Source organism: Meles meles, chromosome 2 (genome assembly GCF_922984935.1).
Source record: "Meles meles chromosome 2, mMelMel3.1 paternal haplotype, whole genome shotgun sequence".
Taxonomy (NCBI): Eukaryota; Metazoa; Chordata; class Mammalia; order Carnivora; family Mustelidae; genus Meles; species Meles meles.
In genome coordinates, this window is record NC_060067.1 from 208,736,042 (window position 1) to 208,754,548 (window position 18,507).

General features: G+C 56.1%; 1 protein-coding gene across 1 annotated transcript in view; it reads right to left on the reverse strand.

Annotated features, from left to right (window-relative positions):
• MYOM2 (myomesin 2) overlaps positions 1-18,507 on the reverse strand; it is a 70,321-nt gene that overhangs the window by 15,109 nt on the left and 36,705 nt on the right. The window contains exons 18-30 of the mRNA XM_045997151.1: positions 18,161-18,287; positions 16,874-17,052; positions 15,726-15,840; positions 14,572-14,728; positions 14,386-14,492; positions 12,899-12,943; positions 12,222-12,358; positions 7,672-7,816; positions 7,503-7,562; positions 6,487-6,554; positions 3,232-3,345; positions 2,950-3,037; positions 2,406-2,444 (exon numbers count right to left, since the gene is read on the reverse strand). Coding sequence (XP_045853107.1) covers positions 2,406-2,444; positions 2,950-3,037; positions 3,232-3,345; positions 6,487-6,554; positions 7,503-7,562; positions 7,672-7,816; positions 12,222-12,358; positions 12,899-12,943; positions 14,386-14,492; positions 14,572-14,728; positions 15,726-15,840; positions 16,874-17,052; positions 18,161-18,287 — 1,381 coding nt within the window. The remainder of the gene's footprint in view (positions 1-2,405; positions 2,445-2,949; positions 3,038-3,231; positions 3,346-6,486; positions 6,555-7,502; positions 7,563-7,671; positions 7,817-12,221; positions 12,359-12,898; positions 12,944-14,385; positions 14,493-14,571; positions 14,729-15,725; positions 15,841-16,873; positions 17,053-18,160; positions 18,288-18,507) is intronic.

Consider the following 18,507-nt stretch of genomic DNA (forward strand, 5'->3'; position numbering starts at 1 on the left):
CACGGACGTCAGCGGGCAGACTCCCCGAGGACTGATAATCCCGCCCCGGAAGAGCTGGGAGACACTGCAGAACCAGACGGGCTCGATTCCAGCCGGTGCGGCGGGGAGCTGCCCTGCCGCCCGCAGCGAGAAAGGAGCTGGACATGGTTCCCAGAACTGATTACGAGAGCCTCATCTCCAAGAGCAATACCGACCGGGGCTAATGGTAACTACGACGCTCTAGCCCCTGTTGCGCCCGATGCATCATCGGGAAGCCTTGATTCCAAAGACGTAAGGAGCGTTCTCACTCTGCGAACAAACTGAGCCAGATGGGTGTTTAGTGCATGAGAGATGCCGCAGCGAAGTGAAGCCTGCCCCTGAGATTTCCGTCGCATCAACAGGGCTCTCTAATTAGACATTCAGGAGCCCCGTCAGTCTCAAAAATCAGGGTAAATACTTCGACCCCCTTTAGGTAACAATGCACGTGAGATATTTTTGCAGAATGGCATGACTGCCCCATCACAGACGTGTGGGCGATGCCTTCGAGATGCATGTCACCTAAGGAAGAAGTCAGCAGAGCACTGGGCTCCTGGTCTGGGGACACCGGTGGGTTTGCTCCTCCCGCACAGCCCAGTAGTCATGAACGGAACGACCTAGAACAAACCACAGCTCCTCGGGGACATGAGCTCTCGCCTGCAAACCCCGGGCACTGCTGGGATCCCGCAGGACTCAGCGGGCGCCCTCGGGGCATTCTGTGGCACAGTTAATGGAGGTCCCTAAAACCCAGCTGAGGACTTTGACTCTAAGAGCCTGTATGAGAGTGTGAGTCTGTGCGTGTGAGTGTGATTCTGTGTGTGTGATTCTGTGTGTTAGTGCAAGCCTGCCTGTGTCTGAATGTGAGTGTGCATGTGAGTGTCGGTGAGTCTGTGTGCATGTGAGCGTGCGTCTGCAGGCGTGTGGACGAGTGTGCACACGGCACTACGGACACTCTCAGAAGCAGCTGGGGGAGGCAGGGGCACCGTTGCCCCGAGGATGAGGGAAGCAGGTGCGCCCCCCAGGCCCAAGAGCAAAGGCTGGCACTTTCTGAAAGAGCACCGGAGCCGCACACGGGATGGCGGTCTGGGACAGGTGCACAGGACGGTGGGAACCACGTCTGTCGCTCCAAGACGAAAGCAAGACCAGCACCCAGGACGGCCAAGACGCCATGGGGTGGCCCAGACATGCCCCTATGGCCTGCCAGGGGCTTGCTGCGAGGATGGCAGGGCAGGAGCCGGGCTGGGGAGGGCAGGGGCCCCGTGGACTCTGGAGCAGGGGGCAGGGGCTGCGGGAAGCCTGGTGTGCTGCCAACACACATGCGTCGGCGTCAGATGGCGCTCACTGTTGCCCCTCGCATGTGGGGACGTGTCGTGGGTGGGGGCCTGGCCTCTTCAGAGGACCGAGGCTTTGTGCGTGTGTGGTGGGCGGCCCCACGTCTGTTCTCAGCACACGGTCCTCCCTGCGCCGGAGCAGGGGACAGCAGGAGCACCTCCACTTCGCACACACACACTCACTTCTCCAGGACGGCCTTCAGCCCTGTCACGGCGCGTGCTGCACGATACGGTAACAGCAGCTCCGTGGAGGGCGGGATACCAGCCCTCCAGACGGCTTCACGGGCCTGCAGCGGGGGGCTCGGCAGCTCCGGGGACAGCTCAGTCCCTTAACCAGCGTCAGGGCAAAACACGGTCATGTTTATCTGACCGAGCCAAAGTAGAACTGAGTACAGTCTACTTGCAGGGCTACTCTGAGGGAGCAATGACAAATAAACACAAGAAGGATTCCAGAGCGACGGAGAGCCCGTGTGAGCCACAGGTAAGCTTGGCAAGGGACGTGGGTCACGGCTGGTTAGAGCCCAGACTCTGGGGGCAGAGGGCCCGCTGCTGGGTCCCTTTCCTGCCCCCGTCACTGGCTCTAAGGATCTACTTTAGGGCATCTCTAAAAACCCCACATAATAACATGTTGTCCTTCTTAGCATAAAGCCCGACCCACGTAGGAGCTGTTGTTATGGAATTCCTAATCCATCTCTTCGTCCTCACGGTTTCCGTGCAAGGGGAAGTGGAGAGGAAGGATTCATTCGCGAAGCTGAAGAAAGGCTTTCGTACACATGATGCAAAACCAGAGGCTTCAAATTCGTTATTGCTGTTCAACACCGGTAATACAGATGCTGAGAGCAGTTATGCACAAGGCAATCATCTAATCGCTAATCAGGAAGCCCAAACTGCTTTTTTTTTTTAACAAAATATGGATCCTAAATATAGTGCTTCAAACCCCTTCAGATGGCGAAAGGGAGCAGCGGAAGGGCTGACCCGGGTGCCCCTTGGCAGGGCTCCATGCCCGCCCCAGGAAACAGGGACTTCAGCCCCACACCGACCCTGGAAATCCTTACTTACCACACACTCTGCTCATTGCCAACACCATGTCCTCATACACTGAAAGGAAGAGAGGAAACGTCCCGTTACAATGTATAATTTTATCACAAGGCAGCAGTTTCATGTTTAATTAAATTGATACAGGAAATCGTGATGTTCATTTGAAAAATGAAACATTAAAATGGCAACATTTATCCATAAAAGGCTCCTGGGGGTCATAAATCCTCTAACCTGTTCCCTTTTTACGTGAGGAATGAGAAAACCTGACTCCACATAAATCCAGCTATACATTTAAGTGATCACTCCCCCACCCAGTTTTGATCATTCTAACTCTGTTACTAATGGGAGAAAACTTGGCTTATGATGATGGGCTCAAATGACATTTCCTATAAATGCAAAGTAGCAGCACGCATTTTTCCAAAACACTGAAGCTGGTGTGAATGCACGTAGAGATCAGTCTTCCACGGCGCAGCGTCAGGAAGCACATGGAGGCGTCTTCCGAGCACGCCGCCTCCGGTGGGCAGCACAGATTTCTCTGGGGAGGACGAAGAAGGCTTTATTCTACCTTTGCCAGCTATCTCAAGGACAGAGACATCTTGACCTCTCTCGTCCTTCAAGGTCGCCTTATATTCACCCAGGTCCTTCTTCGACAGCTGCAAATAAAACACATCCCGGACGCACGTAAGATCAACACCAAGGCAAAAAGCGTCAGCAATGATGGATAATCACTCCCCTTGCAACCCACAGAAAATTCAGGATTAAAAGGGGAGATAATGTAGGATTTCCAGGTTATCTGAAAGCCCCGCCTCCGTTGGGCCTCCCTCCTGCTCCAGGGAACAGCGGGTACCTTGGGTATGAGGAGCTGGCAGACCCCCTTCTCCAGATCCGGCAACGCTTCTGTTTCATACAGTGCATCATCCTTCAGCCACTTGAAAACTGTCTCTTTCTTGGTGTTTGCAACCTACAAGGCAGAAATCTTATGGTTAGGATGTGAATTACTCTGACTTTTAAGAAAAAAGTCTCTGGGTGGGGGGGTGCCTGGGTGACTCAGTGGGTTAAAGCCTCTGCCTTCGGCTCAGGTCATGATCTCAGGGTCCTGGGATCGAGTCATGCATCCGGCTCTCTGCTCAGCAGGGAGCCTGTTTCTTCCTCCCCATCCCACCCCAGCCCTGACTTACCTCTCTCGCTATGTCTCTCTCTCTTTCAAATAAATAAATAACAGCTTAGGAAACAAAGTCTCTGGATTTTAAATCACAGAGTTTAAAAAAAAAAATACCATCAATTTTCATTACAGCCTCAGACAGAGGCTCGCGGATGAGCTGTCAGTCCTAATAATGGCAAACACGTTTCTAAATTCCAGCTTCTGAAACCATTACGCCCTCCCCATTGCGTACAGAAGGACACATCGTCCTAGCCCGTGAAATTACGTAGCGTGAAGAACTCTTGATTTATATGAAATGTCAGTAATAAAGACAAGTTGTAAGCAGTGTATTTTAAATTTATAAACAATGGGAAGTATTCTTAGAGGGCCACCAAACCATTCAGCGGATTTTGGTAGCATGGCGTTTCAGGTGCGTCTGCAGAGAAGGGATGAAACCATCACAGCAAATACGCCCGAGGAGCATGGAAACTTTCCTTCCATTAAAACTCACAATTCAATCTGTCACACGAGCATGGAAACTTTCCTTCCACTAAAACTCACAATTCAATCTGTCACACGAGCATGGAAACTTTCCTTCCACTAAAACTCACAATTCAATCTGTCACACGAGCATGGAAACTTTCCTTCTACTAAAACTCACAATTCAATCTGTCACACAAGCTTACGTGTGACACGAAGCTTTGCGGAATTCCAAAGATGAGGAAGCATTTTGGCTCACACACTCTGTTGTGTTCGCCCGTGGATGAGAAGCAAACCTAGTTCCTACAAACGGACTGAACCGGCCCCAGCGGACTATTGAGACCGGTGATTCTGCGTCTACACCCCACGTGGACTCGGCGATGTCGGTGACACAAACAAACACACAAACTACGAGCATTCAGACAGTGCGACCGGTTCTGATCGTGCACTAGTGAGCACCGCTCAGAGCGCCCGTCGGCCGTGAGCCCATGTCACCCGGGACAACTCCAGAGCACAATCCCCAGGACAGCAGGGATCCGGGACGTGCTGCCACTCACACTCGCACCCGAGGTCCCGGCAGCATGCCCCGTGGGTCTACGGGTGTTTGCGGAGTCCGTGCACCAGAGGCAGGAGCCCCATTCTCATGCTGCCACTCACACTCGCACCCGAGGTCCCGGCAGCACGCCCCGTGGGTCTACGGGTGTTTGCGGAGTCCGTGCACCAGAGGCAGGAGCCCCATTCTCACGTCCAGACCATGAGCAGACACTCGACGGCAGAAGGACGCCAGCACACAGCCCAGCAGACAACCTCCTTCCCGACACTTCAAGATCTTGGTGCCCACACTCCGGGGCCAACCCAACCCTTATGCCCTTTATCTCAACTCCAACCCTTATGCCCTTTATCTCAACTCCGGGCCGCTCCCCCTGACTCTCGTTTTCCCAGATATTTTCAACTCTTGGTTCCTGCTAAGTATGAGCCTATCTAGTGAGCTCTGATCTCTGTTCTCTGAAACAGACCCCGCCGGCTGCCTTGTCCTAGAGCTGGGTGTTCTCACGCCCCGGAAGGACCCACTGTCTTCGCTCTGTACTCTCTGCGATTTCTCCCTCCCGCTCCTTAAACACAGGCACCAAAAAGGTCCAAAAATACCTAGAAAAGAGAGTAACAAGACCCCCGAGATATCATGCCTGACTCAGTCTTTGAGAGGGAGCACCCCAGTCCCCACGTCTGCTGCACGAGAACTTTCTAGGGGATTTTCTTGTGTCCGACTGAAATTTATTTGATGGCAAACTTTTCTTTTAAAAGATAGTTTTATAAATAAATAAGCAAATATAAAAGATGGTTTCCTGTGAAGTTATATTATGAATGTACATACGCTTGCCTAAATTTTCTCCCCGTGTTTTGTTATGCAAGTACATTCAAAAATTCATCTAACGTATGACTAAGGGGAAGACGACGTAGGATGATTTGCAGCGTCACAGGAGCAGGGACGCGACTGCACCAGTCAAGTGTGTCAAATGCAAACGCTCCAATGTCTGTTTCTGTGTCCGTTTCCTCCAATATCCGCATTTAAAAACTGCTGACTCGCTGTGGTCAGGGAACCTGAAATACCATCGTGTGTCTACAGAGCGGGGAGGGCACTAGAATGATCTCCGAGCGCACTGGGAGGGAGAAGTCCCACGTGCCCCACAGCCATGTAAGCACACACTTGATGCCCTCCTCCCAGCCCCACACACCAGCCCCTCGCACCATACTCCTGACCGACCGCTCTCACCTCCCCAGACCGGCCCCCACATTCTGGTCCCGACCGACTGCTCGCCCCTCCTCAGGCGAACGTTGACCCATCCCTTATCTCACTCTCCTTGGCCTTCACCGTACTTCTGTCCCGAGCTTTACTGGGATATAATTGACATTTAACGTTGCTCAGGTGTAAGGGATACACCCAGTCCTGGGACGTGGCCGGCACAGCAGGGTTAACACATCCGTCCCCTCGTGCAATCACTCTTTTGCTGGGACAAAACCAGGCATTACTGGTCCCCGGTCCCTGCTGTCGCGCTGTTCCCGCAGCACGTGCTCCTGGAGGTCTGTTCCCGCAGGAACGAAGGCTTACTTAGTGCTCGATTCTTAGGACAAAATCTAAGATTCTTATTTCCAGAACATTCCTTCTTTCCTTAAAGAAACCACGTGAGCAACATGGAAATGACCAGATGCCTTTCATCACAGGGAACTTCCCAAATGGCCCCTTGCTAAAATTCTTAAACTGTTTAAATCGCCTCTGACTGTCCCCTGCACGTCGCCGCGGCACAGTCCCTCCAGGAGGCGCGGAACCAGAGTCTACGTGGAGCACATGGCGAGACTCGAAGTCTCACGGCGCCCACCACACTGTGTGGGTTGGCATCCCGTGACCAGCGGACGCTTCCCGCGAGGTCCGTCACAGCCCCGCGGGGAGAGCTGACCGCCCCCTCCCTGGAGCCCAGGCCTCACCTTACAAACAAGCCGAACTTCACACTCGTCTGTAACATCCCAGTGCAGGTACTCCGCAAAGTGAGGGCCTAAGGGGAAAACAGGGAGAGATGGTTTTTTAAGGGAAAGGAAAGGAAAGCACATACACACGTCTGTGTGTGTGTTTACTCGCATCTCTGGAAGCACTTTCCGCAGAGCAGCTGTGCCATGTGACGGGACGGGACGGGGCCGCGTCTGCACTCCCATGTCGTTCACGCAGTAAGTATGGAGATCTGCCCCGCAGGAAGCTACGGAGCAGACAGCGGCCGTCCCCAGACATCCCAGGTCCCAGCCGCCCGACACCGGCTCACGCGGAGCAGGCTGGCCATGTCGCGGGTCCACGCACTAGTGACCCTAGTCACTAGGCCTACTGGGAGGCCTGAAGCCCTAGCTCGGACTTCGGACGGAGCCCCAATTGCAGAGGTGACCCTGGAAAGCCATGTCACTGTGGGATGGCCAGACCCCAAGAGACGGGAGTGTGCGTGTGGACGAGGGAGACGGCGAGGAGAGCAGCCGGCCGACCCGGAGGGTTGTGTGGGGTACGGCAGAAATAAAATGCACGTCCCTGGGAAGGGCAGACGCAGAGAGCCCACAGTCACTGGCCGTCTGTCACGTGGCTGCTCGTCCAAGTGTCTTACACCAAGAAGAAATGAGGGTCCGGGGTCACCTCCGTCTCAGCGGCAAACAGAGAAACGACTCGGTTAGCCAGTCGGTCCCTCGGCCACCCTGACCATGCCCTTGACTCACAGGAATGGGAAATACAAATTAATCTGTAGGTTCTGGGGCTTTTAAATGTAGAAGCAAGACAAAAACTCAGATGAAAATAAATGTAAAGTGCAAAGAACAGGAAAATACCCAAGTTTCTGTGGATGGGAAACGCCTGACTTCGTGAAAGTTTGTAACAGCGTTTACAGCCTCTTGGCATTGAGCCGAATCTGCCGTAAACACACTCGGAAATGCTCAGTCTGCTCGGCTCCTGGGGGTGAGCCCAGACCTACCTTGCTTCCTGAGGAATTCCTTCCTTTGAAATTCAGCCTCGTCGAGGACAGCCTTGAACGCTGAAGTCGATATGGAAAGAAAAAGAAATGAGAATGTTTGAGTCTGTGTCGTCTGAGCGGCTCATGGACTTCCTCTCACAGGCGCACAGACGCACGCGGGAGGGCGTACCGTCTCCGATGAGAACCAGAGAAGACTGATTCTTGGCTTTTCCGTCATGAATCTGCACGGTGTAGGTGCCTTCATTCTCGATCGTAAATCGGTCCATGACCATCTCGATAATGCCCGTTGCTTTGTCACACTTAATTCTGTGTTTCTGGAAGCAATGGTGGAGGCAGGGAATTAATGCCCGCGAGACTCCTTCCCCCGGTTTGGTCTCTGAATTTGACCGTCTCACCTACCACTACGCACTAAGGGACCATGACACACACAAAAACGCAAAATGAGATTGTACCCGTGGAAACTCTTGGTGACCCGTGCATGAACCAAGGGACACGTGTGCCCACCCAGTGAGGCAGCCCGAGGGCTGTGTGGGAGCTGCCTCCTCCGGGAAGGCTCCAGCAGGGACGGCACAGACCCGAGAACGGCAACCAGCACGAGGCAACTCAGGACACGATGAAAAGGCAGTGTGCCCACCAGTGCACCCCTCACGGACCATGCGACAGAGCTGGCCAGCAGCACCCCACCATCAAGCACCATGCTGTCTGTGCTCTGAGGACTCAGAACCGTGGCTTCAAGGCCACTGCGTGGTCCAGGGCCATGGAAGCCGGGTTTCAGGTGCACAGAGACATTTTGGAAGAGCATGTACTTGCACTCCCCTCACTCCTGAGGCCCAGCCTGATGCAGCCTCTTTGCCTCCCCTGCTCTGTTCCCTCCAGACTGGAGCGGGGAGGACCCACTAGGAACTGCCCCGGGCGTCGGCAGGGTGCCCTTCCCGTAATATCCCTGCTGCTCACGCGTCCCCTTCCAGGGCAGACCACCGCCCCGTCCAAGTCCCCGCCCACCACCGGCCACACATCCTGCCGGACGGCGAGCCTCCAGAACCCGGACTGTCCGCACCCTTCCCACCCAGCACCTGTGTGCCCGGAAGGCAGTGAGGGCCACAGAGATGTGTGTGGGATTCTCACCGACGAGCTCATCTCGCCATCCGTGGCACCCACTGGCTGTGGTCCCGACGACTGCACCGTAATTAATTCCCTACCAACAGATCTGGCTGGGGACACGTCCCCGCACCACCCAGCCCATCCAAAGCTCAGCTTTCGCTCACACGCCGCTCTCCTTGGTCGTGATGGGCTCACAGACACCGAACTGTTTCCTTGTGGTGAATGGACAAGGTCTTCCTCCAGCCTTGGACCAGACGGTGTCTGAAACGGAGCCAGGATCGCGGGGGCAGAAGGACCACATCCAAAGACTGAGTCATCTCAAAGGCAGGGAGTGTGCAGGCCGAGGCCCTGGGGCTCAGGGTTCTTCTCTCTGGTGACGGCTCGCGATGCCCCCAGTGACCCGCAGGACGATCCCTGCAGACTCTCCGTCTCCCTGTGAGCCCTGCAGGGGGTCTGCAGGGTCTTCCCAACCCGAACCCTGATCTCAGCCCTGCAGGGAGAGGCCCGGGGACCGGGATGAGCGGAACAAACACCAGCGATCTGTGGTCAGCGGCGAGGAACGCAGGGCCACCCAGGGAAGCTCCATTGACCTCAGGAACCACACTCTGCCTAGAACGCTCTCGTTCCTAAGAACGCAGAAAGAATGTCTGTCTGCTGGAGATTTTACAGAAAATCCGTGAAGGGAGGGAGGGAACAGCGCTGCTCTCTGCCAGACGCTGCGCTATTTCCACGGCAACCTTCTGTCTCTGAGCCCACAGTCAAGTTCAGCGTTCCGGGTGCCGCTGCCACAGCAGCCTTCAAGGAGCAGAAGAGCCACGTGGCCCCGTACGTGTGTGAGTCCACCTCCCTGAGCACCAGGCACCGTTTCTAATCTCTTCTGCCTGAGCTGGGAGGCCCCAGACACCTCCTCCCGCTGCACACCTCTCTCCTCCCGCCGCTGGCCCCGTTTATCCCACTGCCCGTGCTCGGCATGGGCAATGGCAGGGCTGGCCTGGCGTCCTGTCTGCCTCCCCAGACTCACCTCGGGCACCCCTACTCCAGAAACCCTCCTCGCCACCTGAGCCCTCCCGGCACCGTCCCTGAGCCCGGATGGCCTTGCAAGACTGTTGGAAGGCCACCGTAGCCCGGTCGCCTGGTGCCTATTCCACAGCTCCCGGACGCAGGCCCACACCACCCCCCCAAGGGTCCCTACCTCCTGGCTGGCTCTGGGGGACAATCAGAAATGATTTGTAAAATGCACGCAGGGGATAGGAAGAGGATGACCGTGTTCCCAACGATCACCCGTGACATTTCTGGTCCTGCCGGAGCCAATACGACACTGAGGTTTTAAGTGACGAGAACCCAGCCCCTGGCCTTGCCTTCAGCAGACACCGTCCTCACGGGTAGACATCCCACTGCGATTTCACACACGCAACGCACACTATACGGTCATAGACTGTGTCTGCATGGGAAACTGAGCCAGGAGCTCGGTCTGTGGGACTCGATGGAGAGACACAAATGAGCACGCACACCCGCCTCAACTCGCTTTCTGAGCGGTCGGTCACCGAGAAATGGTCCGGGTCGCAGAACGCAGCAGCGTGTGTCCTCCGGGCAGACCGGCGGTGGCGGGCGGCAGGCAGGCGGGGACAGAAGTGAGACACCTGCGCGGGCAGGTACTTGCTAGCTCGCTGCTTGCCCCGTCCTTCTGAGCGTTTACCTTTGACCGTGGAGAGCAAATTTCAAATCAGTGAGACAAAGCACTGTTCTTACTGTCCGGCCACGTGCACCCCAGCCCCTGCGAGGGGAGGACCCCAGGAGCCGCCCCCACCAGGTCTGGAAGTAAGAACATGGGACTCTCACAATCTTCGCGATACCGTAGCTCTTCCAGATTTCTTGGCTGCAGCACGGCCGGGTCTGGGCAGGTTTGAGAAATTAATTAGGCTTCTTGCGATTGCCGTTATGCAGCAAGATGGAGTTCAATGATTTTATGGACGCTGTAAATCCAGGCTTTTATGTGACTCACACGAACTATCATCAATCTCTCCCCCGGAAAAGTCACCTGTGGATTGCTAATTGAGCGAGTGAAACAGCGTAGTCCCCTCCCAAAAGATCAGCCACACAGTAAAGATATCAGTGTTTAAAGCCAGCTCCATGTGGCAGGGAGGAAATGTCCATCAGAAGACCTTCTACAAATAAGCACAATTACACTAAATTCTTCTTCATCTCACAGCATGGCCTCTGCTCAAAGAGGGTGTCTCCAAGTCCTCGACCGTGCAGCGCGCTCTCCCAGGGACAGAGATCTGCGTGCCGCTGGCTTCCCCGCAGCCGGAGGGAAATGCCTGCGTGTCCTCATCCGCCACGGCTCCCTGTACCCCTTTCATGTCCACCGCCGTCTCTCAGGGTAAGACAATTCACACAATCTTTGTCCATCCCAGATTTCTGCCCGACACCTGCTCCTCTAACCAGGTAAACCTCACCAAACAGTCGCGGGGACAAAGCCTGGACCAGAGATGAGGACCCCAGTTCAGCGACAGAGTGAGTGGGCCTCTGTGTGGCCCGAGCAGTTCCTGCATGTCAAGCGTCCCGCGGACGTGTGGGCAGTGCACGCAGACGAGCCTTCCGGAGCCAGCAGGACGCTGAGCAGGCTGACAACACCATACACTGAATCCCGGGGGCAACGAGCAGAGGGGGTCAAGGCCCCTCGCTCTCCAGTCAACAGGAAAGGAAGGGCCCACGGAGCAGGTTTGCCCTCAGCTGAAAATGCCAGCCGCTGCGCTGGAATTCGTGGACAAGAAGTACACGGAACGTACTTGGTGCTCCACAGCCAGAAAAGGAATATTTACTATGATGGTGGACTCGCCGCACACAACAAAAAGCAGACCCAGGACAAGAGTGTTTGTATCGTAGCATTCTAGACATCGTGGGCGGTCCTGCCACGATCTGCCCAGATGGGCCACAAAAGAGAGTGGCCTGAAAGGTTGGGAAGGTGTAGAAGCAGATGTCCCCGCGGATGACTTCCGTGGCACGCTCTCGGTGAGCAGGGCCCGCAGACAACAGGGTGAGAACACACAGCTTCAAAACCAGGGCCAAGAATGAGCAGGCCCGTCCGTTAACGATACCCCGTGCCCCCCACGTCACCTGAACCTTTTCAGAGCACCAGGTTCAGCGTCTCTACAACAAAGTGACCGTTGTTTGGTTCTGGCGGGCCCGGATTTCAGGGACTCTGATCTCTTGCCTAACCCAGACCAGTCTCTGAACATGGCAGGACTCAGCCATCACACGTTCATCTCGACAACCCGCTATGCCCCAATTTCTGCAGCTCAAAGGGGGATGAAAACACACCAAGAGGGGCGCCTGGGTGGCTCAGCGGGTTAAAGCCTCTGCCTTCAGCTCAGGTCATGATCCCGGGGTGCTGGGATCGAGCCCCGCATCGGGCTCTCTGCTTAGCTGGGAGCCTGCTTCCTCCTCTCTCTCTGCCTGCCTCTCTGCCTACTTGTGATCTCTCTCTGTCAAATAAATAAATCTTTAAAAAAAAAAAAAAAAAAAAAAAAACACACCGAGGACCTGACCTGAAGTCACTGACCTCCCAGGGTCCTCCCCGCCTCTCCGAACCCGGGGGTCACGTGCACGTGAGCTCACCTCACTGTCAGAGACTTCTCGGTCGTTAATAATAAACCGGTAGCTGGCGTCTGGTGACAAGTGCTCCGCCTGCAGCCAGAAGCGAACCTGGCCCTTATCGAAAATCTCATAAGCTAATTCTGATTTCAGAGGAATTGCTACGGGAAGAAGAGAAATCGGAAGTCAATAATGCACAAGTCGTTGTCGGAGAAGGGCTGCATGTTGGAGGAAAACATCAAGCCGGTTACTGAGATTTTTGAGGATGTGAAACCCCGGAGTGTTGAATTGAATCATGAAAACCAGGAAACAAAAACAAACTCCAGGTTAGCCTGCTGGTGCAGGTAAAGCCCCGTGCCTCGTGGGCCGTGTGCTCACACTCCCGGCTCTCCCCACGGTCGCGGCTCACACTCGCCTGCGTGTAACTCCGTAACCGAAGACCCCACCTGACGACTTGCTGGGATTAGAATCAGCTACGCTAGACGCCAAATTCAAAACTCTCGCTATGCATAAAATTTCTGCGAGTTGCCTTATCAACTCGTGTTTGCTTCCACCAAGCAGGTGACGAGTGTGGAAGCTGCTCGCATGAAAGGCAACGGTCCGTTTGCCAACACGCTCCCCATGAGCCCTGCGCCCTAACAAACAGGGCCCTCCCGGCTCCCTGTCGGCCTGCAGGCAGGCAGGGTCCCACGATTACTTACTGGGGTTCTTGATTTCGTTGCTCAGTGCCATCAAACGTTCGAGCTCTAAAATTGAGAAAGATACGTGCGTTGGTTTCCACCCAGACATGCAGAAGTTCGTAAACAATCACAAGTCTAACCCTGAGCAGAGATCTGGTACCACCAAGATTTAACCGCGTAAGAAACACTGAGGAGGAGTGACAAGGCAAACAGGATTTAAACCACCTTTGAACACTCTCTCCTGAGACCCTCGCCGTGTAATAACACTGCCGTGAAGGGAAGGGGTGGTGGGCACGTGAGGCAGAGCCTTGGGGACAGTGGGGCTGGGGGCAGGGGCAGGCTTTGCATGGGGGCCTTTCAAGACACCCGTGTCCAGACTCTCAAATTCCACACGAACTCCTTCCTAGTATCGACCAGGCACTGGGAGTGTGCGGGGGAGGGGGGGGTCTGTGGTTTTCCTTCCCTTTGCAAGATGTCCCTCAAAATGCTGTGCCCACCCAGGACTTCACTGTGCTGCGTTACTGCCACAAGTTAAAAATAAAAATAAAACGACAAAAATAAACGCATCACTCCGGAAAGAGGCTCACGAGCGAGCCAAGAAAAACGGAAGGTTCTGAGCCATTTCCTCCCTCCTGCCTTCCTTCCTTCTTAATTAGAACTTAGAAAAGAGACGGCGGTCACGAAGGCACGTGTGAACACGCTCCCTTGGACCGAAAAATGAGTCAGACTTTTCCTGACTGGGTGCTTGGCTTGACTTCCCCGTGAGGTCTGATGGTGGGAGTTTCCGTAAGTCAGTGAGCTAAATCGGCAGCTCCCAGGTTTTATCTGAAAGATTTTCAAAGTCCACATACGTTTTAAAACGTGCTGGAAGTTTTCGTCCTCTGCAACCATTTAAAATTAGAGGGAAAGTGTCATCTACAAACTTAAAACTGGTGCAGAGAAGCGGAGCACTTTTCAGGATTATTTGAGGCTGTTTTGAGTTAAAACCAGAAGACCACTGAGTCGGGGTCAGAAATGGCAGCTTACAAGGCATTCGCAGCAGATTCTGGACCTGCTCCCGCCTGTCTCTGGACACGAGCGTCCTAAGGACCGTGGGCAGCAGCGTCCACACAGACCGCCCCAGCCGCCCTCCTGCTGGGTCTCGTTGAATCTGCACGAGCTTCCCCGTCTACCCAGCGTCGGCTCCTGCCCTGCCGCAGCCTGAGGCATCAGCACGGGGCCTCCTGGCCTTCGTCCCTGCCTCTCGTCCCTGTCCACACGTAGTGACCCTCCGATTCAGGTGTCCTCGGGATCATACTCTCACCTGCCCCCACCCAACACACCAGTGGGGAACTTTGGGGTTGGCCCACCAGGCACCAGGCCTCCCAGAAGACCCCGTATTTTAACAGGCCCCTTGACAGCTCTAGAGACCCGGACGCACGCCCGTCTCCTAAGCAAGTCGTCCCCACGTCAGCATCAGTGTCCCCTGCCGAGCCCCGAGCCGGCGCGCTCCGTCACGTAGACGTTACCTTCCTCGTCCAAGGTGAAACTGGAGGACACTCCGTCCGTGTCACTCACGGACACCGAGTAGGTGCCCAGGTCCCCTTTGTTCGGGTTTTTGAAGTACAGCTTCGAGCTAGAAGGGAGAACGTGGGGCACGTTACGTGTCTGTTGGCGTCTCCGGCGGCCCCCGGGCCGGCCGCGAGGGGACTTACTGGTCTCCCACTGTCTCGACCCGGAACTTCTGGTCGTCCGCAAGCTCCTCGTAGGCTTTGCACCACGTGAACTGGGACGCGTCCGTCATTTCCTGGCAGTCGAAGCTCAGGTAGATGTTGCCTTCCTCGTCCACGCCCGCACTGATCTCCTTTGTCCCTGCGGAGCGGGCAGGGAGCGCCGAGTCGCGAGCGTACGTCCTCCGTTTGGAGGCGACAGCCTGATCCGCACCGAGTCATCGGCTTCCCCTCCACGGTCCCCTGGGGCTCTGAGTGCGACCCGCGGGAGGGCAGATGCTCCCGGAACAGGCAGCAGGTGGAGTGGACGGTGTTTTAAGTTGTCACGTCTCCGTCTGCTCCCGTCTCCACATCCAGTCCCGCCGTAGAGGACATGTCGACCATAAAGACCCTCCTTCTCCCCGAAATCTGACCCCTGGCCACTGGGAGGGCCCCAGGCATCCCCGATATCACCGCACGTGGCCTCCTCCCTCTGCCCTCCTTCCATGGGGGAAGGGGAGGGGACCTGCTTGTCCCTTCTGACCAGGTGGAGGCCGGCCCCACACAGACCGTCAGAATCTGTCCCTGAGGAAGCAGAGACTGGGGAGGACCTGTCAGCCTGGGCAGGCGCAGACGCCGTCGGTTACCATGAAGGCAGAGCACCAGCGGCCGAGGACGTGAAGTCAGTCCTCAGAGGGAGGAGCCATGCGGGAGACAACACGGCCTCGGGGTTCACAGATGCACCACTCCTTCCCCACGTTCCCCCGTGAGCAGCCCTTGCCCTCGGAAGCACTTTCCGCTGACGTCCCTTCCGTGGGCCTTCACCGCCTGCCCCCAAGTTCCCAACCAACGGCTTCCGACTCCCCGTCAAAATTCAGCAGTAATGAGACAGACCATTGTCATCTCCGCACGCGGCCTCACTGCTCTGAATGTGGATCCCCACCGACTCTGCAAATGGCCTTGGGGACCGCAGCGTGATTCGGGGTGCCAGGGCCGTGCAGGGCCAGAGGGCAGCCTGTCCTGTTTGCCGCTCGACACCACGGACGAGACGGCAGGGGCCAGCCTCCCTGCGTCACGCACACAGACATGCGCACCCATCGCCCATGGCTGGCGGCCCTCAGCCTCCCGCTGTCCTCATCAGCCACACGGTCACGTCTCACCTGGTCGGGCCTCCACGAGCACCGGCTCCGACACGTCCGACGGCCTCCCCACCCCGCTGGCATTCACGGCCCGGACCCTGAAGACGTAGGTCTTGCCCTGGTGCAGGTCACAGACCTGAGAGAGACAGACACCGTGTCACATGCTAATCGATAAGTGAAAAGGACTTTTCGTTCTTCACATGTTACGTGCGCGTGCCCCTTCTCTGACAGAAGGAAGAGCTTTGCCCAGTGAGCTGGAAAAGGGGAAGGTGAGACAGACGCAGTCATTCAGTCTGACTGAGCAAAAAGATGCAGACTCTGCAATGTGCAGAGGCTTCCTTTCTCCTCCGCCCATTGCAAAGCAGAGTTAAAATCACATATCCCGCTGGCAGCCGAGCGTTCATGGTCAACGTAATGCTACGGGAGGAAGCATGACTTTAAATGTGACTTGGAACCGGGCCAGAGTTTCCACCGTCTGGACACATCAAAATTCAGTGGTTCTCTCCTTGCACATGTGTAGCTTCTGTGAACCATGATCTGGGCTGATTCGTAAAATACACATCAGCTGATTTCTCAGTCACTGATTGGACCTGATCTCTGGGAGCTGATTAGTTCACTCGCTGTGGATCAGAAGCTGATCTGGTCTCGTGGGGTTGGATGGCTGCCCAGAGGATGCAGCCTATGCATGACTTAGGTGCGGGTTTCTGGTCAGCTGCCGCCATCTACACCACACCACAGAGCCCACAAGCAAGCGGGCAAAGCCTTTGCAGGAGGGCAGCAGGGACAAAGAGCCAGGATGGGTGATTGACCCATCCGAGGACGGGAGTCACAACTGCCCCAGGGAGGGGTCAGCTGTCGACGCTAAGAACAGAACCACTCGGAGGACAGGGAGAGAAACGTGCATACGCCCTCCTCTCAGACGTCTTACAGCTACGTGTGTATGTGTGTCTATGTGCGTGACTTCTACGAGCCGTCACGAAGGACACGGGTACAACACAGGTCTGACCACAGACACACAGCGGCCATCGCCCCCGCGGGGAACGTCCACAGCGCCACACGGGATGGTTTGAGCAGCTGGCCTGGCGGCATCAAGCCCATCTGCAGGAGGGACCAGAGACCCCATCCTGGGAGGGCAGGGGACACGGCGGGGGTGGGGGGAACAGCGTCACCTTCAGATAACGGTTGGCGGTTGCTGCCTCGTTCACGGTGCTCCACTCCCCAGAGTCCTCTTCCTTATAGTCCACGAAATAGCCCGTGATGGGGCCGCTGCCAGAGTACACTGGCGGCTTCCACAGCAGGACCAGGGACGTGTCTCGGACTTCACAGAACGTCAGATCATAGGCAGGACCTGAAAATGCAGACGTAGTCGGCCATGCGTGCACGCACCAGCCCCAGGCGTCTGCTGTCGCGGGACACATGACTTCATTGGCTCCCAGACCTCACGACTCTGCACATCACGTCGCCCTTCCTCACGCGTGTCCCAGAGAACATGTGGAGCGTGGAGAGGGGACAGTCGGGCCGGCATCTGGGGACCGTGGGCACCTTGGAGTCACTCGCGAGTCCCTGTCAGCGCTCAGGACCGGCAGGTGCGGCTCACAGAGAGAGCAGGTGCATGGACCAGGGACATGCGTGTCACTCGCACCCCTGCTGCCTGACACGCCTGCTCCTCGAGGCCCAAGCACATCGCCAGCTCAGACCCTGGAGCCTTCCGCAGGGGCCAGCACAGACTCCCGGGTCCAGTGGCCTCGGGCAGCAAAGGGAAAAGGCGCAGGGGCTGCGTCTGAACTACATCACCCCATCTTCAGGGGCTGCTACGCCCTTTGGGGGGCCCCAGAAAGTCTCTGGAAGTCGGGGAGCTCTCCTTCCACTGGCTGTTCTAAGGGGCACAATTCGTTCTGTTAAACAAGGACCACTCAAAAGGAACGGAGGAAAAAGACACTATATTCTGCCCACTAAAGAGCTTCAACTTCTGTTTTGCTCAAAACAGATGCATTTTACCCATCCCGTTTAGGTCCCTGACAGACAGAAGGTACCCAGTGAAGACCCAGGTTCTGAGAACTGATGAAAACGGCCTTAAAACGTAAAGTCCTAACGCAAGCAGATTAGCAACTATCCTACATTTTTGAACTAGAGACCCCCAAGTCCCCCCAGGGTCTGGGAGAACTGGACCTCTCACACCGGAACCGCAGCATCACACTCTGTCGTCTCGCGGCCAGCACTGGCCCCTCCTGCCCGGGGCTGCCTTCCCTGTCCCCTCACACAACCTCACTGATTACCCCACGCTCGTCACCGCTCGGCCTCTGCTGGGGGACGGGGGCCACCTCATCCGCAGCGGCGCCCCGTGCCTGGCACAGGGTGGGACGCCCTAGCATGTGCAGACAGAATGCCCACTAGTTCTGGGGCTCGTGACCTCATGCCACAGAGGGCAGCTCCGCGGTCCGGGAGGGGACTCTTACCAGGCTCAGGCATGGTCCAGGCCTCACACTTGAAGAGCTCGCTGGGGTCCGATGGCTGCCCGATCCCGGCCAGGTTGACGGCAGTGATTTTGAACTCGTAGAGTGAGCCTTCTGTCAAGCCCTCCACCTGTGGAGATGCATTTAAATGAACACAGGAAGTAAAAAACCGCGTCACCGTCTGCCTGTTGGAGGAGTCATGACCAACTCCTAGAATGGACTGTGAGGGTGGGGGCTGGGCCAGTAAACTGGACGGTGCTGTCCCGGAGGGCTGTGAACGCAGCCGCTATGCTGTGGTGGCTTAGGGAACCTGACCATGTTGTTCCATTCCTCCCGTCACCGCACCTACG